General features: G+C 45.4%; 1 protein-coding gene across 2 annotated transcripts in view; it reads right to left on the bottom strand.

The window, feature by feature from the left end:
• The window catches only part of ALPK3 (alpha kinase 3), a 41,158-nt gene extending 24,781 nt beyond the window's left edge, over positions 1-16,377 (bottom strand). The window contains exons 1-3 of one of the 2 annotated variants that reach the window (XM_070953768.1): positions 16,094-16,377; positions 9,081-9,119; positions 3,790-3,911 (exon numbers count right to left, since the gene is read on the bottom strand). In XM_070953768.1, coding sequence (XP_070809869.1) covers positions 3,790-3,911; positions 9,081-9,119; positions 16,094-16,254 — 322 coding nt within the window. In that variant the 5' untranslated portion in view covers positions 16,255-16,377. The remainder of the gene's footprint in view (positions 1-3,789; positions 3,912-9,080; positions 9,120-16,093) is intronic. The other variant, XM_070953769.1, reaches the window with a different exon arrangement.
• Positions 16,378-27,406: the final 11,029 nt, after the last annotated feature.

The following is a 27,406-nucleotide window of genomic DNA, read 5'->3' as shown; positions in this document are numbered from 1 at the left end:
TAAGCAGGAGATGAGAACATCTCCACCATTCTAGGAAGTGAGACTGCTTTGGTGGATTTAAATCCGAGGTTAAAAAACAAACACTTGGTGGAAGGCCAGTCTCTCCATAGAGAGCCACACGTCACAGCCTGTAAACTGAACCCAAAGTTTCCATTGGGCCAAAGCAACAAGGGTTGCATCATAGCCCTCTTGTGTCCTTTAAGTGCCTTTGGTCAGCAGATGCCTTTTCAGGACAATGATATCATACCATCTGCATGACTGCTTGCGCCTGAGCCAAAAGGGGTCCTGTGTGCTCTATGCCTAGAGGGCCAAGCTCAAGGGAGGGGTTGTCTAGCTCAAGAACTGTCTTCTCCAAGCAAAATTAAAAAGGATCCACCTCCCATTGTGGTCCAGCTTGCACCAACTGAGGCTTCAGGTGGGAAGAGAAGTCCATCTCTGAAAAGCATGAGCCTACATGAGTTGCATTAACAGAGGGATGAAATCAGGATCAAGGGAGGTACTAATACCAACTCTATAAAGCCTTAGTAAGGCCACAGCTGGAGTACTGCATCCAGTTTTGGTCGCCACACTATAAAAAAAGATGTTGAGGCTCTAGAAAAAAAGTGCAGAGAAGAGCAACCAGGATTATTAGGGGACTGGAGGCTAAAACATACGATGAACAGTTGCAGGAACTGGGCATGGCTAGCAGTGGTGGGTTTCTACTGGTCCATACCGGTTCAGGTGAACCTCTCTGCAGATGGAGATGGAGATAGAAGTGGAGATAAAGGTGGACATGGGGATGGAGGTAGAGGTGGAGATAGAAGTGAAGATGGAGATAGAAGTGGAGATGGAGATAGAAGTGAAGATGGAGACTGTCCTACCAATAGTTCTCCACCTAGGGCAGATCAAACCTAGAACGTCTTACATGAAAGACACAAAGCTCCATTCCTGACTTTTGCTCTCATCCCCAAATCCAAAGAATGGGGGCAGAATTAAATTCACCAGCTCTTCCAGGCACGGATCTGGGACATGAGTCCTTGTGATGCACTGCTTTCTGCACCACCCATCTCGTCCCTTAGACATCAGTGGCCGCTGACCCATCACAATAAGGAGGCTACCGAAAGCAGCCTGAAGCTGGAGGAAGGAGACGTGCCAGCTGGTTTGCCATCCGTACCTTTTCAGCGATTATGCTGGCCAAAGATCAGAGGAGTGACGTGGTCCAAGAGAATGAAATAGGATCTGGCTTGCTCTCACTCTGCTCCAGATTCGTTATCAAGAGGAGCTATCCAAGAACTTGATTAGTGTCTTTCCCAACAGGAGCTCCAATTACCTATCCCAAGCCCAATACCACTAAGCACAGATGCTGTGAAGAGTAGGTGGCATCAGCAAGCAGCTTGTGTGTGGTTGAAATCCATCCAAAATCTATGGAGGTCTGCTCAAAAGATAGTTTGTTTGTACATTTTCATTTAGAAGTGAAGGAAGAGTCAAGCTATTGTGATTGTGATCACCATAAATATATCACTGTCCTTGTCCATCGTTTCTCATTGTTTCACTGAAGGACGTCGGTAGGTACAACGAGTACAGAGAAAAGCAACAAAAGAGGATTGGGGGACTGGAGGTTAAAACAGATGAAGAACAGTTGCAGGAACTGGGTATGTCTAGTTTAATGAAAAGAAGGACTAGGGGAGACATCATAGCAGTCTTCCAATATCTCAGGGGTTGCCCCAAAGAAGAGGGAGTCAAGCTATTCTCCAAAGCACCTGAGGGCAGGACAAGAAGCAACGGGTGGAAACTAATCAAGGAGAGAAGCAACTTAGAACTAAGGAGAAATTTCCTTACAGTGAGAACAATTAATCAGTGGAACAATTTGCCTCCAGAAGTTGTGAATACTCCAACACTGGAAGTTTTTAAGAAGATGTTGGATAACCATTTGTCTGAAGTGGTGTACGGTTTCCTGCCTAAGCAGGGGGTTGGACTAGAAGACCTCCAAGGTCCCTTCCAACTCTGTTATTCTATTCTATTCTAGGTCTACTAAATGGAAGTAAGAATTTCCTGCCTGAGTTGGACTAGAAAGCTACCAAGGCCCCTTTCCAACTTTGTGATTCTGAATTTTTCGAGGGAGAACTTCGCCTCCTATCCAAACGGAAGGGAATCCTGTTTATGAACAGGGTACCAAGACTATAACTTGTTGGGAAAAACGAGGGAGAGGTCAGACATGAATCCAGAAGGTGTTATTTTTACACGAGGATGGCCAGAGCGGAGAGCTTAAAATATCAGCCACTGATCAAAGCAACGAGGGTGAAGACAGAGTTTCCAGTCCTCAGAAGAATTCTAGGACCAGGAAAAGGGCAAGGAGGGAGCCCTGCTGAGAACATGAAGGAAGAAAGTTACAACGGACCAGAGACACTTTGGAGTAAAACTGAATTAGGGACAGAGCAAATCAGAGGTGAAATTCAGCAGGTTCTGACAGGTTCTGGAGAACCCGTGGCGGAAATTTTAAGTAGTTTGGAGAACCGGCAAATAAGAGATGGAGGTGGGGATGGAGGTGGAGATGGAGATAGAAGTGGAGATGGAGATAGAAGTGAAGATGGAGATGGAGATAGAAGTGGAGATGGAGGTGGGGATGGAGATGGAGATGGAGATAGAAGTGGAGATCCAGAGATCCGTTTTAAGGCAACTTAATTGACATGAAAGGAATGAAAACAGAGCTGAACGGGCTCAGAACGTGCAAATTGGGCTGGTGGGAAGGGATCTCTTTAAAAGCTTTCTCCTAAGCCACACTGGACTTTTGAAAATCAAATCAAAAGCTTCAGCAGGCATAAATCATATTATCACACGGGCTATGTCTATCCTAGGCACGACAGAGGCAGAGAAACTCTTGATAATTCAAGGTGGGAGCAGAGGCTAAAAAGTGAGCGAGAAAAGCCATGGAGGGAGCAGAATTTGGCAGACGGGGGAGTTCAAGATTAGGCCTTAACAATACACCTCGGGGTTGTCTTGGGATTCTATACCATACAAGGCGTATACGTATGTATGTATGTATGTATGTATGTATGTATGTATGTATGTATGCATGTGTGTATAAAAGGAGAAGTTCAAAGAACAAGAAGCAGATCCAGAAGAAGATGGAAAGACAACAGCAACGATACACTACAACAGCATCAAATGACAATTGTTGAGGCCACTAGAAGAGCAAGAACCAGAACTTCGTACGTCCCTTGACACCCGAAGTGGTAAAAGAGGAGGAGGAGGAGGAGGAGGAGGAGGAGGAGGAGGAGGAGGAGGAGGAGGAGGAGGAGGAGGAGGAGGAGGAGGAGGAGGAAGAGGAGGAGGAAAAGGAGAAGGAGGAGGAGGAGGAGGAGGAGGAGGAGGAGGAGGAGGAGGAGGAGGATGCAATTTTTAACAGTCCCTTTTCCTTAAAAATGACAAGAAATGTACTATTATTTTTAGAATAGAAAAAAAACCTTATTGTCACTTTAAATGTACACTAATCAGCATACATTAAAATGAAAATTTTGTTGCATTCAGCTCTCAAAAGATAACCATTATGCCCATACCCACATGCACACACAAATCATATCATCATATTTTCAGCCATCGTATCATCGGAGAGATTCGGAAATCCGCAAACATCTGGGCTCAGAGGCAGCATGTTGGAGAAGGTAGGTAGATATCATTCTAAATATATGTATATATCGGGACATAACGTCTGCCAGCTAGGATAGGTATCAGCCCTGTGGTAGTCCAAAGGAAGAATTCAACGCTTGCTCTTGAGAACATCCATGCAAATGTTGAGTTGTGTCAACTCACCTATCACAATGCACGTGAATTTGGCATCGGCGTCCTTCGAGACGGCATAGGATTTGAGAGTTGTTTCAAAGACGGGCTGGGTCTCCTCGGTCAGCTGAGCAATGATGGCACAAAAAGTGCCCCTACAAGAATCAAAGGACCCCAATTAGAACTTGAGCAAGCCGGTTAAGGAAAACGTGAAGAGCCATCTTCTCTCCAGATGCTTCCATTGAGTACTCACACATTTCTAGCGGTTGGAAAATGCCTTTCCCCTCTCTTAGAAACCTTCTGGAGCAGGGGTCTCCAACCACTTTAAGACTTGTGGACTTCAACTCCAAGAATTCCTCAGCCAGCAAAGCCAAGGTTGGACACCCCAGTTCCAGAGAACTTAAGAGACAAATAACTGCAATGAAGCAACTCCAAGTTCATTCCAGACATGGACAGTTGAACAACTACATAAACATTGCAACACACAAACTCATCCTGGTCACTCCACGGGACAGATGTTGCCAGTGGGCCCAGGAGCTGTAACATAGCACACACATCGAAAGAGGCAATTGGGGGCCAACATCGCCGATTAGGGTCTCTTGTCTTTAAAATTGATGCAGTTAGTTTGGTACTAACTTGGCGTTGTTGGTCTCAAGAGAATCAAAAGAAACGGGGCTGGGCTTGTAAGCGAAATATTAGACACAGCCATGTGGAGGGTCCTACAAAATGGATCGGGAGAAAACCATCACTGGAGGTTTTTAAGAAGAGACTGGACAGCCATTTGCCCACAATGGTATATAGGGTCTCCAGTTTGAGCAGGGGGTTGGACTAAAAGACCTCCAAGGTCCCTTCCAACTTTGCTATTCTGTTAAATGTCCACATGGAGGACAAGGGCCTTAAAACTCCATTGGAATATTTTACTTGAAACGACACTTTGGAATATATATTATGTTATATTATATTATATTATATTTATTATATTTATTATATTATATTATATTATATTATATTATATTATATTATATTATATTATTATATTATATTATATTATATTATATTATATTATATTATATTATATTATATTATTATATTATATTATATTATATTATATTATATTATATTATATTATATTATATTATATTATATTATATTATTATTATATTATTATTATATTATTATATTATATTATTATATTATTATATTATTATATTATTATATTATTATATTATATTATATTATATTATATTGTATTGTATTATATTGTATTATAATATAATATTATATTATATTGTTATATATACTATACTATACTATACTATACTATACTATACTATACTATACTATACTATACTATACTATACTATACTATACTATACTATACTATATAGTACTATATATAGTATAGTATAGTATATACACCAGGAGTCTGGTGGCGCAGTGGACTAAACTACTGTTAAAGTAGTATTTAGCTGCCAGCTGCCTGCAATTATTGCGAGTTCAGTTCTCACCAGGCTCAAGGTTGACTCAGCCTTCCATCCTTCCGAGGTAGGTAAAATGAGGACCCGGATTGTGGGGGCAATAAGCTGACTTTGTATAAAATAGAACACCGCTGGGGGGGGGGGCGAAAGCCCTACTAAGCAGGTATATACAAAAGTATGAAGGCTATTGCTTAAAAGCATTGTAAGCCGCCCTGAGTCTCCGGAGAAGGGCGACATATAAATCAAACTAATAAAATAAATCAAACTAATAATATACTATACTATACTATACTATACTATACTATACTATACTATACTATACTATACTATACTATACTATACTATACTATACTATAGGAATTGTATTATATTATATTCTATAGGAATATAGAATTTAGAATATTTTGCAGTATAGAAGGCAGCAAAACCATAGAGAGTAGGATATTCAAGCTATTATCTTTTTAAAAAAATAATAATAATATCAAAACTCTTTCTGGCCAAGGCTTGGTTTTGTCAATCAACACAGTAATAACCTTTTAAAAACTGCACTTGGGAAACTGAATGGGCCCCAGTAATTTGACGCTAGGAGATAGGAATCTTAAATATTTCTCAACCTTAAACTAGAGGACTAAACATGTGTTTTCAGGAGGAAAGAGACGCATTGAAATTCTCCGAAGTCCCAATTCTTCATCCCGTATCTGGTTTCCACACAATGCAATGTGCACCGAAGTGGAAGATATGAATAGCACAGCCTTGGGAAAAGAAAGGAAAAAGGAGATGCTTCCCATGTTATGTCTCCTTGGTCCTCTCTTTTTCCTGGTTTTAATCCTTGTTTTTTTATAGCATGTTCTCTGGGAATTTGCAGCCCCAAGTTTGGTTTTGCGTAACACAAAGTTCGTTGTTCCAGTTGCTTTCATGCGTTTGTGTGCACGCGCCCACTCCGTTTGTGGGGAAGGGGGGATAAAGGGAGAGAGAAGGAGGGGGAGATGAGATCACAGAATCCCAGGCTTTGCTTATGCAGCTATGCTAACATAAAGAAGGGTCGTGCACAGGTGCAAATTCATCTCAGACGGAAATGCTGGATGATCCAAGAAACCACATCAGGCTACAGTCTACATCCACGGTGCAAACAAAAACCCGCCTACGGTTTGGTGCAAGTCTACACACACTCCACACAGTGAGAGGTCGTGCGCAAACAGGGACAAAAATCAAGTCGCGGGGTGGGCTATCGAAGATCGCTTGCGGGTGGGTAGGGGGGAAACAGATTGCACCGAGACCTCCCTGGCTAGATCGAATGAAAACATATTATCGGCTTTCGGGATAATACATTTTCTAGGGTTTCATTTCCTATCTTGACTCCCTTTGGAGAAGATTCCGTCACCCACTCGCAGATCGCATGCTTGGCCTGCTGCAGATCCTGGGCTCAACTCTTGGCATCTCCGCTTTGAAGGATGGCACAACAGGTGACAGAAAAGTATGCTTGTCCAGGATCTTTTAAGAACTGACACCCAGTTTGGATGAACAACAGACCCGTCGGCCAGATCTGATTTAGGGGAGTTTCCAAGGTTTATGTCCTCCCCTCTAGAAATTCAGCTATGCTCCACGGTACCCTAGTTTCATCTTGCCTGTCCCCATTAGATTTACAGCAATGCCATGTTTATTTTGTAACAAGGAGTGAGATGGGGGGGGGGAAGGATAAGGTTGGCAAGGAATCCCAGCAACGCCTAACCTCTGCCCCCTTGCCAATAATCCCATCCAAGGTGATTGTAAAGGACAAGCATTGATCTGGCTGATAGATCCATTAGAGAGCCTTCCCTTTTCCATTCCTTGTCCACCCTGTTAAAAGGTGGAAGGCCACCTAAAGGAGAAAGGACTGGAATGTCCTGCAAAAGAGAAACAGTTCTCTGCTCCGTGAAGTTAAACTCTTGGCCAATGTAGTCTAGTTGTTGAGAAGTGGGCTGTTTTCTTGCAGGCGTTTCATTACCCAACTAGGGAACAGCATCAGTGCTGGGAGTGAGTGAGCTTTACTCTCTGTTTATATATAAGTAGTTTGCCCTGTCAGTGTTGGTAGGAGAGTTCTTGGTAGTTCCTTGATTGGAGCATTGTTTACTGTTTGATTGTTGGTCTAGTGTCAATCTTCGTGCTTGTTGATTGCTGAACGCAACGCGCTCTACAGGGGGCTACCCTTGAAAAGTGTTCGGAGACTACAGTTGGTCCAGAATGCAGCCGCGCAAATTATAGTGGGTGCATCTAGATACACCTACATTACACCAATTCTCCGCGAGCTGCACTCGCTCCCTATCGGTCTCCGGGCGCAATTCAAGGTGTTGGTTATTACCTTTGAAGCCCTACATGGCTCAGGGCCAGGCTATCTTCAAGACCGCCTTCTACCGCATAGCTCCCAGCGACCGGTAAGATCCCACAGAGTTGGTCTCCTCCGGGTCCCGTCAGCTAAACAATACCGGCTGACGGGCCTGTGGGGGAGGGCCTTCTCTGTGGCTGCCCCAGCTCTCTGGAACCAGTTACCTCCTGAAGTCTGGACCATCCCCACCCTATTGGCCTTCCAGAAAGCGGTGAAGACCTGGCTTTTCCGGCAGGCCTGGGGCCGTTGATCTCGTTATAGTGATCTTGCAAGACCTGGCCACAAATTGGAGTGTATGGGTTTTAACGTTTTAATGTCTTCTTTTAACTTTTGTATGGGGTATTGTTGCATTGTTTTATTCTTGGTTGTAAGCCGCCCAGAGTCCCTTGGGAGTGGGGCGGCATAGAAATGCAACTAACTAACTAACTAACTAACTAACTAACTAACTAACTAACTAAATAAATAAATAAATAAATAAATAAATAAATAAATAAGTGTTTTGGTCTTTTGTCTGCTTCTTAGCTTTTGGATTGTCTCTTTGGAACCATCAACAGCCCCTCTCTACGATATAAGCAGAAGGCAAACCTAGCATTGAAGATGTTACCCAGTTGGGTAATAAAACGTCTACAAGGCAACAACCATGTGTCAGCGTTCCAAGTAACGCACCCATAGAGTGTAGAACTCCGAGGCAAGCAATCTTTCCCCAAAGAACGGTTTTATTGGATACATCCTATTGGCACAACTGGTAAAAGCCGACTCTGAAAGTTCCCGCGGCTTTTCCCTAATTAAAAGTTTCCCCCTTTTCCCTTCAAGTCACTGATCATGCTATCCAATCCAGTTGCTGGCCGGTTGCTTGGTCATTTCGCTCCTCCTCTGCCCAGCCACCTGTGAGAACGTCCTTGGGTCCCACAGGAAAACTTTTATTGTTTTGGCTACAAGACCCCATCTAGCTATTTTCCCCCTCCCCCTCTGTTGTGTGGCAACCCTGAGGCCTCCAGGATGGCCTCAGCCAGGCTCACTTCAGGGTTGACACCATGCTTAGAGAACACCAGGAACCCGACAGGTCAAGTCTAAGAAACTGATATTCTCTTCTATTTGGCACTACTTGGACTAAGACACAGGAGCCCGGATTCAAATCTCCACTCAACCCAGGAGAACTTAACCGATCCTCTTCTCCCAGCCCAAACGAGCTTATAAATCTTATTGCTAGATTTGAGCAAGGACCTCTTTCCAAACTGAGCTCCGTGTCTGTGAAGTGGTTGGACTCTTGGTCCTTGAGCAAACACCACATGGCTTTAACCAACACTTAGCAAGGAAGGTACCACTGAACAGAAGCAAGCGCGGGGAGGGGGGGGGTGAGGGAGTGGGTGTAAGCTCCCTGGCAAAGTAGGCAGAGCTGTTAGTACTCCTGGATGACAGTGAGCCACACCAAAAGTTTGGATGCCACCGAGTCACAGTTGGGCAAGACATCGGAGAAGATTTACCTTCCATAGCTGCTGGGGGACACCCGCCGGGGGAGCAAGCTAAGCAGAAACAGCAAACAGAAGAATTAGGCATGAGAGAGAGGGAGTGGGAGAGGAAGAGAGAGAGAGAGAGGGAGAGAGAGGGAGAGAGAGAGAGAGAGAGAAGGAGAGAGAGGGAGAGAGAGGGAGAGAGAGAGGGAGAGGAAGAGAGAGAGAGGGAGAGGAAGAGAGAGAGAGAGAAGGAGAGAGAGGGAGAGAGAGGGAGAGGGAGAGGAAGAGAGAGAGAGAGGGAGAGAGAGAGGGAGAGGAAGAGAGAGAGAGAGAAGGAGAGAGAGGGAGAGGGAGAGGAAGAGAGAGAGAGAGGGAGTGGGAGAGAGAGAGAGAGAGAGAGAGAGAAGCAGAGAAAAGAAATGAAATCACAGCATACATGATGAAACCACTCTTCTGGCCGAGGTCAAGGATATTAATATAATTCAGCTGCTTTTGACGACCAGTGAGGATAAGCAAAGGAGGTTGACCATGGTAACCGAAGCTGTGAATGAAGAACCTCATGGAGAGGAGCATAAGGCAGTTATCACAAGGCCCAATGTCTCCCTCCCTCCTTCCCTCCCAACCACCAGCAAAGCCCACTCAGTGTTTAGCGGCAGCGGCAGCAAAAGAATCACTCGCAAGAGGATTAGTCGAAACCCTTGTAATGACTCCAGCTTTCTTGAACTCCAAAAGCTCTGGCTGAGACTATTGAAAAATCACAACAGTCCCAAAGGTGCTTTTTCAAGAGACAGTTGAACTTTCTGGGTTTTTTTCCTGGAAGAAAAAGAACTTCTTGGATGAGAAGCGAAATGTCTTCCAAGAAAAAAAAAAACAGAAAGTCCAGTTCAGTGGTGAAATCCAATTTTTTTTTTTACTACTGCTTCTATGGGTGTGGCTTGGTAGGCGTGGCAGGGGAAGGATACTGCAAAATCTCCATTCCCTCCCCACTCCTGGGGGAAGGACATTACAAAATCCCCATTCCCTCCCCACTTCTGGGGGAAGGATACTGCAAAATCCCCATTCCCTCCCCACTCCTGGGGGAAGCATATTGCAAAATCCCCATTCCCTCCCCACTCCTGGGGGAAGGATACTGCAAAATCCCCATTCCCTCCCCACTCCTGGGGGAAGGATACTGCAAAATCCCCATTCCCTCCCCACTCCTGGGGGAAGGATACTGCAAAATCCCCATTCCCTCCCCACTCCTGGGGGAAGGATATTGCAAAATCCCCATTCCCTCCCCACTCCTGGGGGAAGGATATTGCAAAATCCCCATTCCCTCCCCACTCCTGGGGAAGGATATTGCAAAATCCCCATTCCCTCCCCACTCTGGGGCCAGCCAGATGTGGTATTTGCCGGTTCCCTAAACTACTCAAATTTTTTGTTACCGGTTCTCCAGAACCTGTCAGAACCTACTGGATTTCAACCCTGGTCCAGTTACCTCTTGAAAAAAGCACCTTTAGTGCAGAATGGAGTGCTGAGACACGAGGAACAATGCAGCGTTGGCCGTGACATGACAGTTCGGCCTTAATCGGTTCCTAGGTGTCAACATACCCTCTTGGGAAACCAGAGAGCGAGTTGAACACTATCTGGTGGAGGCCCCGTCAGAGTGCAGCATTCCGGAAAGCAGGCATATAAATAGCTCGTCTGTTCTTCCTTAGCCAGCTCTCCAACTTCTCTCCTCCAACTGGCCTATTTGCGAGCCAGACTGTGACCCCCTTCGTCGCGAGAAATGCCCTGCTCTTAATTTGTTTCTTCGAATGGATCCCAAAGTCCTTCTCCAAAAGCCAAAAACTTTGACCGGATCTCAGGGCCATCGCTAGACAGCCAAGGGGATGGAAAATAGGATTGAGATCCAGTGACACTAACACACAACAGCTCCAGGTTTAGGAAGTGGGAGAAGATTGTCCCATACTTTTCCAAGCGGGGAATACAACAATCTCCAGTCTAGGTCCCATGTGATCTCTTTGGGCATTTCCTATCTTAGAAGGAAGGGTTGCTTTCTAAAACAGCAGGACGCTTTGGAAGGAGTGAAGGACGTGTCCGCTTGGCTAGAGAGAGGCAACTGCCATAGCTCTGGCTTCAGCCTAAGGGAGGCAGAGACCATTGCCATCTTGTCACTCAATGTTTTTAGAACCGTGAGATTTGAGGGTGGAGGCGGGAGGCTGGGGTGAAGAGTGAAGAGACAGAATGGCGTCACAGGGTGGACTGGAACTATAGAATTCACAAAAGTATGGATTTTATCACAAGAGCCTGGGACAATCTTTGCCTGGTTTGAAAGATACAACATGATAATAACAACAAGCAGAAGGGGGAGGAGGCAGCAAGGAAGAGGAAGAGGGGGAGAGGGAGAGGGAGAGGAGGAGGAGGAAGGAGGAGGGGGAGAAGAAGAAGTGGAGGAGGAGGGGGAAAAGGAGGGGGAGGAGAAGAAAGGGGAGGAGAAGGCAAGGAAGAGGAAGAAGGCAAAGAAGAGGAAGAGTGGGAGAGGGAGAGGGAGAGGAGGAGGAGGAGGAAGAGGAGGAGGAGGAGGGGGAGAAGAAGAGGAGGTGGAGAAGAAGTGGAGGAGGAGGAGGAAGAAGAAGAAGAGGAGGAGGGGGAAAGGAGGAGGAGGAGAAGAAGAAGAGGAGTAGGTGGAGAAGAAGAGGAGGAGGAAGAGGAGGAGAAGAAGAGGAGGAGGAGGGGAGGAGGGGGAGAAGAAGAAGAGGAGGAGGAAGAGGAGGAGGTGGAGAAGAAGTGGAGGAGGAGGAGGAAGAAGAAGAGGAGGAGGAGGGGGAAAAGGAGGGGGAGGAGAAGAAAGGGGAGGAGAAGGCAAGGAAGAGGAAGAAGGCAAAGAAGAGGGAGAGTGGGAGAGGGAGAAGAAGAGGAGGAGGAGGAGGAGGAGAAGAGGAGGAGGTGGAGAAGAAGTGGAGGAGGAGGAGGAAGAAGAAGAGGAGGAGGAGGGGGGAAAGGAGGAGGAGGAGGAAGAAGAAGAGGAGGAGGGGAAAGGAGGAGGAGGAAAAGAAGAAGAGGAGGAGGTGGAGAAGAAGAGGAGGAGGAAGAGGAGGAGAAGAAGAGGAGGAGGAGGAGGGGAGGAAGGGGAGAAGAAGAAGAGGAGGAGGAAGAGGAAGGGGGAGAAGAAGAAGAAAAAGAGGAGAAGGAGGAGGAAGAGGAGGAGGAAGGAGAGAAGAAGAGGAGGAGGAGGAGGAGGGGGGGGAGAAAGAGACAAATAAAAATGAAAAAAGAGGGAAGGAAAAGTAGGAAAAGGACTATAAGGACCAGGCATCCTGGACTGTGTAAAACTCATGGGACTTATGCAACCTTCAATAACCATTTGGAAGAGATTCTTCTCTAAACATTTTTGCTTAGTTTTCCCCTTCTGCTAATACAGCAAAACCAAAAAACAAACAAACAAAAAAACAAAAACAAAACCACCATCTGCTTTACAGCCAATACATTCCTAATCCATTTTCACAGTGAACCGACTCAGGATAAGAGGTCCCTGCACTTTCCCACTCGTTATCATCTTTTTTTACAGATGGCAGTAAAAATGGTGGCTACTTTCCTATCCGGAAATACAAGAAGCTTTTGCAGCATTTCCTCCCCATGGTGACCGTGTGTTTGTGTGTGAACACGGCATCTCTAAGGAGCTCAGATACTCAGCAAGGCTCCAAGCACTGTAGGTAAATCATGCCATAACGGGATTAACATCAAGTCATTTTTATACTTTTATCTTGATTTTCCACCCCTTAATTGAGGGAAGCATACACCTGCGTTTGTTTTATTCCTGCTTTATCCTCTCAACAGGCTTTTAAGGTAGGCTAGGGTGAGATATAAAAACTGGCCCAAGGTCAATAAATGAGGGTCAGAGGAAGAAATCCAGATTTTCCAACCCTTGTTTACTAGATTTATTTGCTACTTCCTACGATATCATGATCCCCCAGATCATTAGAATTTTGTCACCCACGAACCATTACAAGTTAATGACTGCTTTAACATAAAGGAGTGTCCCTTCCAAGCTCAAAGTAGATCCACTATTGGATCAACAGGAGTCTAAGAGTTGAACTAAATTAACAAGAGCCTTGGTGGCGCAGCAGACTAAAGTGCTGTTAAGTAGCACCAGCTGCCTGCAATTATTGCAAGTTCAAATCTCACCAGGCTCAAAGTCGACTCAGCCTTCCATCCTTCCAAGGTAGGTAAAATGAGGACCCGGATTGTGGGGGCAATAAGCTGATTTTGTATAAAAAAGAACACCGCTTGGGGGGGGCCCGAAAGCCCTACTAAGCAGGTATATACAAAAGTATGAAGGCTATTGCTTAACGCATTGTAAGCTGCCCTGAGTCTCCGGAGAAGGGCGGCATATAAATCGAACCAATAAATAAATAATAAATAAATAGATCCTGTTCTTAATTCAAATAAGCCTTATTATACCATTTAAAATGGTATAGGTTCTCCTGTTTGAGCAAGAGGCTCGATTAGAAGACCTCCAAGGTCCCTTCCAGCTCTATTCTATTCTTCTTCTTATTTGAGAGAAGCAACCTGGAATTAAAGAGAAACTTCCTAACAGTGAGGACAATTAACCAGTGGAACAGCTGGCCTCCAGAAATTGTGGGTGCTTCATCACTGGAGGTTTTTAAGAAGAGACCGGGCAGTCACTTGTCTAAATTGGTATAGGGATTCCTGCTTGAGCAGAGGGGCTGGACTAGAAGACCTCCAAAGTCCCTTCCTGCTCTATCCTGATTCTTAAAACTTCAACCTATCCGACAATATCGGTCCAAAAGTAACTGAGCAGAAAGTACCCTCATCATCATTATATATTTTTTTTTTTTAAAAAAAGGAAATTCAATTCTGAAGCAAGCAAACCCAACGCTAATCCATGCCTAAATTAAAATGACTCTTGGATCCGACTTGTCGCTTGCAGTTGACACCAAAGCTGCCAAGGATGGTGTCTGTTTGTTTATGTCTGTATCCACACAGGCAAATCCATGCAGATTTTTTTTTTCCTCCCAACTTTTTCCAAGCCAGGATGCCCTTGCCTTTTTCCTAGGGCTGAGAGAGGGTGACTGGCTTTGTCTCTTTGGAAGGACCCGAACTTGAGGTCTCCTGATGGCTTTAACCACTAAAGAGACTCTCGGTACCAAGATCACACGGTCCATTTCGGAACGCAAGGGCCTAGACAGTCCCATTGTTTTCCTATCCTGTGGGAAATTGTGGACTTTCCCGAAGGCGCCTGGATCAATATATGGGAAAGAGGATAAGTCACCCAGTTTGATTTGCTGTCTAAGGACTAGAATTCCCAGCTCTCGTTTCTAGCCTGGTGCCTTTTGACCCCAAAAGGGTCAAAAATGATGAAGAACTTTGCACAATTCTAGCCAAATGGATTCCTAAATTTATAACCCATCCAGTTCGGTGAGATTTATTCCCCTAACAAACAATTTCACAAAGGAGACTTTAAAGGGAAGATCTCTCTTGGTCTACTCCAGAGGTCTTCAAACTTCTGTTTGAAGTCCACAAGTCTTCAAGCTGCCAAGTTTGAAGTCTATTCAGTGCCACCAATTTATTGCTCCTGGCTCAGCTGGGAGAGAAACACCAGCCTTCAAAACTGTACGAAAGAAACCCCCCCCCCCCTGCAAGCTGTGCAGCTCAGAGCTCCTTCCCAAAAGATTGTCAAGGGAGAAAAACAGACGAAAAGCCGGTTTCCGTGGGAAGCAGCTAATTCAAGAAACTCTTCCACGCTGTTCAGAAGAGCCCTTAAGACTTCCAAGAATGAATAGAAACACGGGGCATTTTAGCTATCTGGGGTTCTAAGAGGCTGGAAAAAAAAATCAGACACCTGTTTACAGCTTCATTCAGAAGCCCAGAGTAGTATCTGGTCTCCTCCATCCCTCACCTTTCTCTCCCCTCCCCTCCTCTCCCCCAGTCCTCTCCCCCCTCCAGCTCTGTGACGTAGACCCCTCGGCTATCTGTTTCTTGGCCTCGCCCTCCTCCCTCTCCCCTTCAGATTGGGGGTCTGGTGGTTCCAACTCCAGAATCCTCACCCCTTCCCCATTTCTTTAAAAGTTGGGTGAAATCTTGCTGGGACTGCAGGAGGGAGGGAGGGGGTCTTGGGACCCAGGAACTGGGCCAAGGTCGTGTTTCTGGGGGTGGGAAGTCCAATCACACTTGGCCAATAAAGAATTCTATTCTATTCTATTCTATTCTATTCTATTCTATTCTATTCTATTCTATTCTATTCTATTCTATTCTACTCTACTCTACTCTACTCTACTCTACTCTATTCTATTCTATTCCATTTTCTATTCTATTCTATTCTATTTTCTATATTCTATTCTATTCTACTCTATTCCTTGTTCTGTTCTACTCTACTCTACTCTACTCTACTCTACTCTACTCTATTCTATTCTATTCTATTCTATTCCATTTTCTATTCTATTCTATTCTATTTTCTATATTCTATTCTATTCTACTCTATTCCTTGTTCTACTCTACTCTACTCTACTCTACTCTACTCTACTCTACTCTACTCTACTCTATTGTACAAGCAGCCCCAGCCCGACAGAAAGAGCCCCTTTCTCTCTTTTTTTAGGGTTCCAGCCCTCCCAACGCCTTGTGTACTCGGGGTAGTCTGTCCCTGCAAGAAGTTGGGGAGGGGGTGAGGCTCCATTTCGGCCACTTGGGCTTTTTATCCGGAGCTCTTCCGCCCGCTTGAATCGGCCTCCTCCTCCTCCACCTCCTCCTCCTTTGGAAACTAGACCAGCGACCCCCCCACCACCTCTCAACCCCTGAATCTTGTGGCCGCGAATTCCGCAAGCCACCGCTCTTCCAAAGGAGTCCTCGCTCCGTCCTACCGCCTTCCAACCTGATCTGGTGCCCGGCACAGAGGCTTCCCAAGCGAGGGCCACCTTGGGACCCTCCGGGAGACGCTTCTCCTGCTGAAAAAGACCCCCTCCCCGGCACCTGGCAAGGGGAGCGCAGCGCCCTTTGGCTTCCAAGGGGGCCCTGGAGCTTCCTCGTCCCCAGCGGAGCCCTACCTGTTCTCGGGGCGCACGCTAAGCAGGTAGCTGCGCCTATCCGGCCGGTACTCCACCAGGGGCCCGTTATCCTCGCCATCGCTGCCGGGCCCGGGGCAATACCCCACGGAAGACCCGTTGCCCGAGTGGGAGCGGCCCAGGGGTCTCCGGCGGGAGCCCATCGCGATCAGCCCAGCTGCGCAAAGGAACGACCGAGGCGCTTAGTCCGGCGAGCGGGGAGCAGGGCAGGCAGGCAGGCAGGCAGCCTCGGGCACAGGCGGGGGGTCCCGGGCGGCTCCCAGTCGGGGCTGAGTGGGCTGCGGGGGCCGCTCCGCGCAGCCCCAGCGCCGCAGCCGTCAATCACCCCGGGAGGGCTGCGACCCGGCTATTTATAGGCAGCCCACTTGGGGCCGTCACTCAGGCGGAGCCGAGGGGGCTGCCCGGCTGGGGGCTCGGCCAGTCGGCAGGGCCGGGCTACGATGGGACCCTCGCGAGGCAACAGAGGCCGTCGGGGGTGGGTGGGTGGTCCTTTGCGCTGCAGGGAGGTCCCCGCCGGTCGCCTAAAGGGGGTCTTGGATTCTCCTTTTCCCAGCGCTTGTTCCGTGGCAAGAAAACGGACCGTCCCCACTGAAGCAGGTCTCCCACCAGAAGTGGGTTTCAGCAGGTTTTGACCAGTTCTGGAGAACCGGTAGCAGAAATTTGGAGTAGTTGGAAGAACTGGGAGTAAAAATTCTGACTGGCCCCGCCCCCATCTATTCTCTGCCTCCCAAAGTCCCAGCTGATAGGGAGGAAATGGGGATTTTGCAGTAACCTTCCCCCTTGGAGTGGGGTGGGAATGGAGATTTTACAGTATCCTTCCCCTGCCACGCCCACAGAACCGGTAGTAAAAAAATTTGAAACCCACCACTGTTTCCACCTCCCCCCCCCCATCCTCGCTGCCAAGAGAACTCTGGATCGCGGCAAGTCCAAAATAGAAAGCGGAATCACTGACTTGGAAGGGACCTTGGAGGTCTTCTAGTCCAACCTTCCCACCACCACCACCACCACCACCACCACCACCCCGTGGTTCTAGTTCAACCACCACTTGCAGTTTCACACCGTCCTTGTTAGGATCATCGTGGCACCCTGACTGGCCCGCCCTCCTCGCTCTTCCCCACCCAGTGGTGTCCTCTCCCTTTTCGAGTAATCGGTATACTGAACCCTTAAAGACAATGAGCAATGTATTGGGAGCACATTGGAGCTCCGGGTAGCTGGTCTTCAGGTTCTTTTCACTGGAGAGAAATGTCCAGATTTTGCACCTAGGCATTGGCTGACACAACTGTAATGACCTAATGGGTTGAGAACATTAGGAGCCTTGGTGGCGCAGTGGACTAAAGTGCTGTTAAGTAGCACTTAGTGGCCAGCTGCCTGCAATTACTGCGAGTTCAAATCTCACCAGGCTCAAGGTTGACTCAGCCTTCCATCCTTCCGAGGTAGGTAAAATGAGGACCCGGATTGTGGGGGCAATAAACTGACTTTGTATTAAAAAAAAGAACACCGCTTGGGGGGGCCCGAAAGCCCTACTAAGCCGGTATATACAAAAGTATGAAGGCTGTTGCTTAATGCATTGTAAACTGCCCTGAGTCTCCGGAGAAGGGCAGCATATAAATCGAACCAATAAATAAATAAATAAACATCTGATAGAGTTCTCTAGGAGACAAACTTCACACATGCACCACACACACACACACACACACACACACACACACACACAGAGAGAGAGAGAGAGAGAGAGAGAGAGAGAGAGAGAGAGAGAGAGAGAGAGAGAGAATACAAATTGCAAGGAAAATGGGATGAGGTCTTGCTGTAATGGAACAGTAGCCTTGAAGATATTTGGAGAAGAGCCTGTATCTTTGTATTCCTTCGGTGTTCAAGATGCAAAACAGAGCATTGCCCAGATCCTATTCTTTTGGGATAATTGGAGTTGTTCTCTGAGGACTACCTGGGGATAAAAGGGTTAAAGCTAGCATGGCCAACCTATGACCCTCCTGTTGTGCACCCTAAACCTATAAGCCCCAGCCAGCATGGCCGAGGGCCGAGGGTCCAGCTTCCATAACCTCACACTTGGCCCCTTTCCCATTAACCCAACCGCCTCTCTATCACCTTCGCATTTCTGGCTGGGATTGGCTACTTTGGGATCCAGTAGTAGGCCACGCAATCCAGCCAGTGAAATGACCAGATGACCTGTTCGGCTGTGAGGTTAACTCCATGGGTGCGAGAGGCCCCCAAGGAAGTGTTTTCAGCTCCTGTTGTTTGTTTGTTTGTTTTTAATTCTTGCATTACAATCTGATTCAACAAGTCCCACTTTAAGCAGCATCATGTGCCGTGGGGTATGCTGGAGAGAGGGCAGAGCAGAATGTCTTTTGCGTCACCGGCCTGGCTAGCTGCCTTCCCTGAATCTACCTCTCCGGATTCCCTGCCTTTGGCTGGTACACTTGTAAATGTTAGGATGCCGGACGGCTTCTTTTTCTAGCGGATTAAAAAGACTAGACTTTTGGATAGGATACTCACAGGAACAGAGGATAAATCCATTTTAAAAATTTATAATTTTTTACGTAGCATCGAGTTAGAGGAAGAACAAGTAAAGGAAAACAATGATAGCTTGGGCAAAGAATTTTGGACACTCAATTGGTTTAGATAAATGGCAACAGTTATGGGAAAGGAATTGCAATCCAACAATGTCCACTGCATATAAAGAGAATCAATATAAAATGTTTTACAGATGGCATATGCCCCCTGAGAAACTGGCAAAAATGTTTAAAGATAAATCAGCTAAATGTTGGAAATGTTACCAGTTACCAGGATTTTATCATCATATGTGGTGGACATGTTCCGAAGCTAAAAACTATTGGAATAAAATTAAGAGATGGTTAGAAGCAGTGCTGGGATTCTCACCACTTCGGGAAAACCGGTTGTTAACTTTCTGAGCAGTTTGGCAAACTGGTTGTTGGAAGAAATCATTAGGGCAGAGAACCGGTTGTTAAATTACTTGAATCCCACCACTGGTTAAAAGAAATTATACAATAATGTATTGATTTTAAACCAGAGCTGTTCCTGCTGGGTATCCTTCCAGAGAAAACTGGCAAAGAAAATACTTATTTGCTTATACATATAATAACAGCTGCAAGGATTGTTTTTGCACAAAATTGGAAAGCAGAGAAAATACCTCTGGAAGGAGAAGTAATTAAAAAAAAAAAATTAGGCTGTGCAGAAATGAATAGATTAACTCTGATGATTAAAGAAAGAGAGCATTCAGAATACTTTAAGATATGGGATCAATTTTACCATTGGTTAGAAAAGAGATATAGATAAATAAATTAATAGTTATGTAAAAAAAACAACGGTATAATTAAAATGTACTTTTGGAGAAAGGTAAAAATGAAGACAGAAGAATCAACAACAACGAAAACAAAGATGAAGTCATGGAGATAACACCGAGAGGTCGCACGGAAGGGAAGAATGATGTATGAAATGTTTGTTTGTGTATAAAATAAAAAACTTTTAAAAAAAAAGACTAGAGGTTTTTTTCCTACAGCTTAATTGTGCGTGGCACCTTTATGAGCTGTGTCCGTCATGGTGGGGTTGAGAGACGGAGATGATTTAAAAGAGTCCGTGCAGGCAGCAGGTATGATAAAATTCCTCTCGCAAATCAAGGAGGAATTACGCAGTTCACACGACATGTGCTTTGATCTTGATCCTTCTTTTTTTTAAAAAAAAAAAGATACCTTCCTCCAAGGGAACACTGGTCCAAATTTAATCTCCCTCGTCTCCGGGGCGTGATAAAAGTCTCAAACTGTTCTTGGCTCCAGAATCAAAGCAAAACTTTCCCCTCTGAGTTCTACCCTACGAAACTCCTTGCGATTTCGACTCGGCTTCCTGCAACCTTACCAAAACAAAAAGCATCCTTTGCCAATTGCAGCAGATAGATTTCGCAAAGCGCGCTGAGTCATGTTGGAGCAAATCAGTTTTTGGCGTGGGTTGCGTTAGGGAACGCCAATTTCTGGAAAAGTTTCTTCACTCTTAGGAATCTTCCTTTGGAAGGAACTCTTAGCCTATCCTCCCCCTCTACACGCACTCATACACAAACACGCGCATAACACTGTGAAGGGCAGTGGTGTCATCTTTTTGGGCAGATGTTTGGAATCCCAAATGGAACAGGACTGGCTTCTGGTATCTTCAACTAAGAGAAGCATGATCAATAACAGCTAGCTCTGTAATATATCGTATTTTTTGGAGCATAAGATGCACCTACCTTTTTTGGTGAGGAAAACAAGAAAAAGAAATCTGCCTCTACCTCTGCCTCCCAGCAATTTTGCCTCCTTGCAGCAAACAGCAAACAGCCTGCTTTACTTTCATTTTCGTTTTCAGCATAGCTTGATTAGCACAAGGAAAAAAAATCTGCTCCAGCAATTTACCTCTTTGCAGCAAGCAGCAGAGCCCTGCGCAAAACAGCTGAGAGCAAAACAGCTGAGACTCAGGAGGCCGATCCAATCAATTTGTGCTAATTAGGCTGTGCTGAAGCTGAAAGGACCTGTTCTTGCTGCTTGCTGCAAGGAAGTAAACTGCTGGGAGGCAGAGGCCAAAGAGTGGGGGCCAATGGGTGGGTGGGGCTACATTTGGTATATAAGATGCACCTAAATTTTCACCGCCTTTTAGGGGGGGGAAAGGTGTGTCTTATACTCCAAAAAATACGGTAATCAGAAGGGGATCCATACTTCAATATGCGTATATGCTACAATATAAGAATATACACCACAGTGCAAATACTACAACCCCTCCCTATCCCAATCTATTAACGCACAATGCCTTGAGCCACAAACTGGTGAATTTAGCGGGTCCTTGGTGCTCTCTGAGCTGGGTTGTTTTGTTGCAGACTTTTCATTACCCAATTGGGTAACAAAGTTTTAGCACTGATGAGGTTCCCTAGTTGGGTAATGTGATGTCTGCAAAGAAAACAACCAAGCTCCGAGAGCACCAAGGAGCCACTCATTTCAACCCTGAGCTACAAAACATTCTCCTTTATCAGTAACTGCATTTTAACCCAAGGTGCTACTTACGAATCCAGCTTGAGTGATGAGTTTATCATTCAGGCTGTGTTGTCTGAATCCAGAGAGCCGGACGAATGCACTAAATCGTTAACCATGTGTGAGTTGGGCAGCCATAGAAATATCAACAACCGCAGATATGCAGATGATACCACTCTAATGGCAGAAAGTGAAGAGGAACTAAAGAGCCTTTTGATGCGGGTGAAGGAGGAAAGTGCAAAAGTTGGCTTGAAATTCAACATTAAGAAAACTAAGATCATGGCATCCGACCCTCTCAATTCCTGGCAAATAGATGGGGAAGAAATGGAGGTAGTGACAGATTTTATTTTCCTGGGCTCCAAGATCACCGCAGATGGGGACTGCAGCCAAGAAATTAAAAGATGCTTGCTCCTGGGGAGGAAAGCCATGGCAAATCTAGACAGCATACTAAAAAGCAGATGTCAGCATTCCAGAAAAACCCCCTTCTCCAAGTAAATACGCGGAGGCAAGCATTGTCAAAGTTCTATTTACTAGAATAGGTAAACTGGCACATCTGGGAAAACCCAAATCTGAGAGGTCCAGGTTTTCCCTCAGTAAATCAAAACCAGCAAAACCATCCCCTCACTCCTCAGTCGATTACATGCTCCAATCAACCGCCGTCCCATCTCGAGACCTCACTCCGACCACTCCTTCTCCAGCTGCAGGATCGCCCTGACCTTGACCGACAGGAAGAATGCTATTATGTCTAGAGACAACCCCTCTACTAAATCCCCCCTCCTACTTTCCCACGCATGAGAAGGTGGCAGCATGGAAGCTTCCGGCCTAATATGGCTTCCAAAGCTGACAGCAGAGACATCACCCTGCCAACAAAAGTGTGTATAGTCAAGGCTATGGTTTTCCCAGTTGCAATGTATGGCTGTGAAAGTTGGACCATAAGAAAGGCTGAGCGCCAAAGAATGGAGGCCTTTGAACTCTGGTGCTGGAGAAGACTCCTATGAGCCCCTTGGACTGCAAGGCGATCCAACCGGTCAGTCCTAGAGGAGATCAGCCCTGACTGCTCTCTAGAAGGCCAGATCCTGAAGATGAAACTCAAAATACTTTGGCCATCTAATGAGAAGGAAGGACTCCCTGGAGAAGAGCCTAATGCTGGGAACGATTGAGGGCAAAAGAAGAAGGGGACGGCAGAGATCAAGGTGGCTGGATGGAGTCACTGAAGCAGTCGGCGTGAGTTTAAATGGACTCCAGAGGATGGTAGAGGACAGGAAGGCCTGGAGGAACGTTGTCCATGGGGTCGTGATGGGTTGGGAACGACTTTGCAACTAACAACAACAAAAAATAAATTTGTTTTTTAAAATCAGGATGAAGTTAGGCAGGTGTGTCCTGCCTAAAACTAGGTAAGTGTATCTCTATCTTAGAGAGATTCTCTCATTGCATTGTTCCCACAGTCATAGGGATGTTAAAGTGAGTTGGGGTCCCAATTGTGACCGAGGCCTGGAACGATTCAATCCAAGTCTTTGTTTTTCCAAACCAAGAATTAGCATGTGCTGACCCCAGCTGGCAGCTGCAGGAACATAGCTCCTCCAAAAAGGAGGAGTGTCTAATCAACCAAGTCTATAGCCTTGGTAGTACAGTGGTCTAAAGCACCCTGTTATTAACATCAGCTGCCTGCAATTACCGCAGGTTCGAATCTTAGCAGGCTCAAGGTTGACTCAGCCTTCCATCCTTTCTAAGGTAGGTAAATTGAGGACCCAGTTTGTGGGGGCAATAAGCTGACTTTGTATAAATATACAAAAGGATGAAGGCTATTGCTTAGCGCATTGTAAGACGCCTTGAGTCTCCGGAGAAGGGCGGCATATAAATCAAATTAAAAAAAAAAACAGTTAGACCAGGGGTCTCCAACCTTGGCAACTTTAAGACTTGTGGTCTTCAACTCCCAGAGTGTTTTTTTTTTTCCTGCAGGTCGAAACTGCAGTTCATTAGACTGTTTTTCTGCCCAAAATGAGAACATCCTAGCAGGGACCTCTTGCAACACATTTAATCTCAATTTTCTGTAAGGTTTAATCGCTTTCCTCTTTCATCAGCTTGACACTGAGGTGCGCGTACACAGACACAAAACTCTCAATGCAAGCAGAAAACCAGAGAGATTTTAATTTGTGTGTGTGTGTGTGTGTATGTTTCTGAAATTGCCATCTGTGCTTGTGTTTGAGTGAAATCTGGTTAACATTGAAAGTTTTCTCGATGCCTCACGAGGAGGCCATGTTGCCCTTATGTCTAGTGATATGTGGGCGTCATGACTCTTCAAAGGACATGGGGAGTATGTGAGTGACTCAGTTTATGAGCTTCACGAATTACAACCATGATGATCAGGCTCCACACAGTCACAGCTCAAAGACTTCCTGCATACATTTATTTGAGAATAAACTCCACTGTTTTCAGTATGGCTCCCTCTGAATAAATGCACACGGGATCGCATTAATATCATGTCTATATCGGATTCAAAGCTGTCTTATTAGATGCAAAATGCTCATACCATATCTTGGAGAATTTGTCGTTAAAACATATCGTAAAACCATGCCCTTCTGCGGTGAGAGCATTAGCATTCACAGTCAAAGAAGCGAAATTGGTGCAGACCCAACTTTTTAAATGTGGCCTTTTGTAATGTGTCTGCTAATTTCCATGCTGTTTCTTTTAGTAGGGCAAAAGCATTCTAAATAATGGTTACTGACTTTGATGGCATGTGGTGGTAAATGAACACTGATGTGACAATATTTCAAGGAACTTTGCCTCAATCTCATAATTAGAGTTTTGTCTGCTACGTTTACCATGTTAAATCTATTCCCCCTGTTCTGTTACTTTAGCATCTAGATAAATTATTGGTGGTGAGTTTCTTCAAAAATCAGCATAATCTTTTAATGATTCCATAATCTCTTGCGAAGTGGAGTTCTGGGCAACTGAAAGGAGCTGAGTGTTTACTGGCCCAATGCCCTTCCTGTCGCCAATGAGGAGTTTTGTTCATCAGATAATATTCTCATTGCGCCCAGATAGAGAAATATCTGTCTCTACCTAGGATTGAACTCACAGCCTCCTGATTGCAAGGCGAGAGCTCCACCTCTGGGCCACTGTACCATTGAGTTTTTTTCAAAAATGTATTTAATTAATTATATTGGTTCTAACAGTGGTGGGATTCTCGATTAACCAAATCTTGCCAAAGAAGGACACTAAATCAATTCACCTTTCCAGTCCTTGCCACCTGAGATATCAAGAACCACCAAGAATGGGATACACATAGTCCTCGACTTGCAATAGTTCATTTAGTGACCATTTGAAGTTACAACAGCACTGAAACAAATGATTTACTATTTTTCACACAACCATTGCAGCCTCCGCCTGGTCACATGATCAAAATTCAGACACTTTCCAACTGACTCATATTTATGACGGTTGAAGTGTCCTGGGGTCAGGTGATCACCTTTTATGACGTGCTGACAGCCAAGTCAATGGGAAAGCCACATTTACTTAACAACCATATTACTAACAACAGCTGCAGTGATTCGCTTAACAACTGTGGCAAGAAAAGTTGTAATATGGGGAAAAACTCACTTAACCACTATCTCACTTAGGAACAAAAATTTTGGCCTTAGTTGGGATCGTTAAGTTGAGGAATACCTGTACCTGGTTTTTTTAAAGCTGGCTTCAGCACTTGAGAGGGATTTCTGAGGACTATCCTGGCCAAGTTATAAACTTGATCAGTACCTAAAATTTCCATGCCAGTAGGGCCATTGCTGAGGATTCTGGGACTTGAAATCCATAGATATGAAAGATTAAAAATATGAAATATTGGGAAACACTGCTGGAATAACGTCTATCCAGTAGCTGCAGAGTTGCTCTCCATGGTCCTGAACTCATCTGACAACTGCAATACTTATTGGAACTCATTCTCCATCACTTCAGCTCTTTACGTGGTTGTCTCTTCCTTTGCATTCTTACCTGGAGAAGTAAGCCATACTGGGAATTTTTTGCAGGCGAACCAAATTATAGAACAATGCCCATTGACAGGGTAGTGGTAAATTACAACCACTAATCTACCACAGCCCTGTCAATGGGCACTGTTCTATAATCTCCTAGAAGTCTGAGCTTATTCATTTTTTTTTACTACCGGTTCTGTGGGCGTGGCTTGGTGGGCGTGGTGTCACTTGGTGGGCATGGCAGGGGAAGAATACTGCAAAATCTCCATTCCCATCCCACTCCAGGGGAAGGATACTGCAAAATCTCCATTCCCGCCCCACTCCAGGGGAAGGATACTGCAAAATCCCTATTCCCTCCCATGCTGGGGCCAGCCAGAGGTGGCATTTGTCGGTTCTCCGAACTACTCAAAATTTCCGCTACCGGTTCTCCAGAACCTGTCAGAACCTGCTGGATTTCACCCCTGGTTCATCCTCATCAGCATGAGCATTACACTGTTCTAGAAAGTCCAAAAAACCCAATCTCGTTTCAACATTAGGAGTGATGTTGTTGTGTTGTCTTTTCATCATCTTTCTGGACTTGTTTTCCTTGTCTGTTTTAGTATCTGGGGAAGATGTGCATTTAAACCAGATGACTGCTTGGAAGGTTTTGATGTGGTTGTTACATTTTACTGCGTAAACCAGAAGTCTTTAAACTTGGCAGCTTTAAAACTTGTGGACTTTAACTCCCAGAATTCTCCATCCAGCTATGCTCTCCAAGCTGGAGAGCATGTAAGAAATAAATAAGTAAGCCATAACTAGGAGTTGTTATTGTTGTTTTTAATCATACTATGCGAAGTTAACAATGATAGTGTTGTACTTACAGCTCAGCACAATATGCATGGCAGGCTTTTAATGCCTTATTCAAACATCCCGGTTAAAAGAGATTTCCTTAGGGCATTGCAGAAACTCCATGAGTGTGTCTGTATATACTAAACTGTACGTCTACTTATTGGCTGGGTTTGCATAACTAACAAGAGCTGGAGAGGAGCACGATGAGCTCCGAGAGTTCAGCTTAGTTAATTCTGTGTGGCTTGGCACCTTGTTCAAAGCCAGACCCACTTAGTTGATTTCTCAACATCTTGTGCAACAATACACCTCAAACAGGTTCATTCAGTAAGCAGGAGAGGCATATTCCTGTGACCTCGATCTCTCTCTATTCCTAATCACCACGCCACGAGGTGCACAGCTAAGCACGAATTTCTTATCTCCCCTTGTTGAACAGATAAAAATGAACCGCAGAGTGTACGGTTGGGAGGTTTATCGAGCCCAATGCGCTGCCAGAATCTTTCTTGCATTAAATTATAAAAAAAAACGAAGAAAACAAAGGTAGCAACAAGTTATTTCCGTGTTAAAATCACCCAGCTAGGCCCGGAACTTCCCACGTTGAGTGGCGACATCTCCCTACCTATGGGAGTCTCCTTGGTTCTGGTTTCCAGATAGTATTGTAGTTGTAATTCTCATTGTTTTTATATTTATCTTTTACTGTTTGTAAGCTGCCCAGAGTTGCCTTATCTCTGAGAGGTGGGGGGGGCATGTAAATTTAATAAATAAATAAACGACGCTTACGTGCTTTTAAATTTCATCTGGACAATCTAATATCATAGAATCACAGAATGCACGGATTGAAAGGTTCCTTGGAGATTGATTGATTTATTATTTATTTATTTATTAATCAAATTTCTATACCGCCCTACTCCCGAAGGACTCAGGGCGGTGAACAGCCAAGATAAAATACAGACAATACAAATATTAAAAATCCCTTAAATTTATTAAATATTTCGGCCGAAACACAGATTAAAACACCCAATTTATAAAATCACGAATTCAAAAATTTAAAATTTAAGAATTTAAAAGAGGGGAGTTAGGCCAGGCCAGCTTGCTGAAATAGAAAAGTTTTGAGAGCACGGCGAAACGTGCGCAGGTCCGGGATCTTCCGTATCTCTGGGGGGAGCTCGTTCCAGATGGTAGGTGCCCCCACAGAGAAGGCTCTCCCCCTGGGGGCCGCCAGTCGACACTGTTTGGCCGACGGCACCCTGAGGAGCCCCTCTCTATGGGAGCATACTGGTCGGTGAGAGGCTATTGGTAGCAGAAGGCGGTCTCGTAGATACCCCGGTCCGATGCCATGGAGCGCTCTAAAGATGGTAACCAAAACCTTGAAGCGCACCCGGAAGACCACCGGGAGCCAGTGCAGCTCGCGCAGGAGGGGGGTCACATGGGAGCGCCACGTCGCTCCCATAACCACCCGCGCGGCCGCATTCTGGACCAGC

The sequence above is a fragment of the Pituophis catenifer genome, unplaced genomic scaffold (assembly GCF_029215685.1).
Source record: "Pituophis catenifer annectens isolate HBS135680 unplaced genomic scaffold, rPitCat1.0.hap2 SCAF_14, whole genome shotgun sequence".
Taxonomy (NCBI): domain Eukaryota; kingdom Metazoa; phylum Chordata; class Lepidosauria; order Squamata; family Colubridae; genus Pituophis; species Pituophis catenifer.
This window is presented reverse-complemented; position numbering and strand designations above follow the sequence as displayed.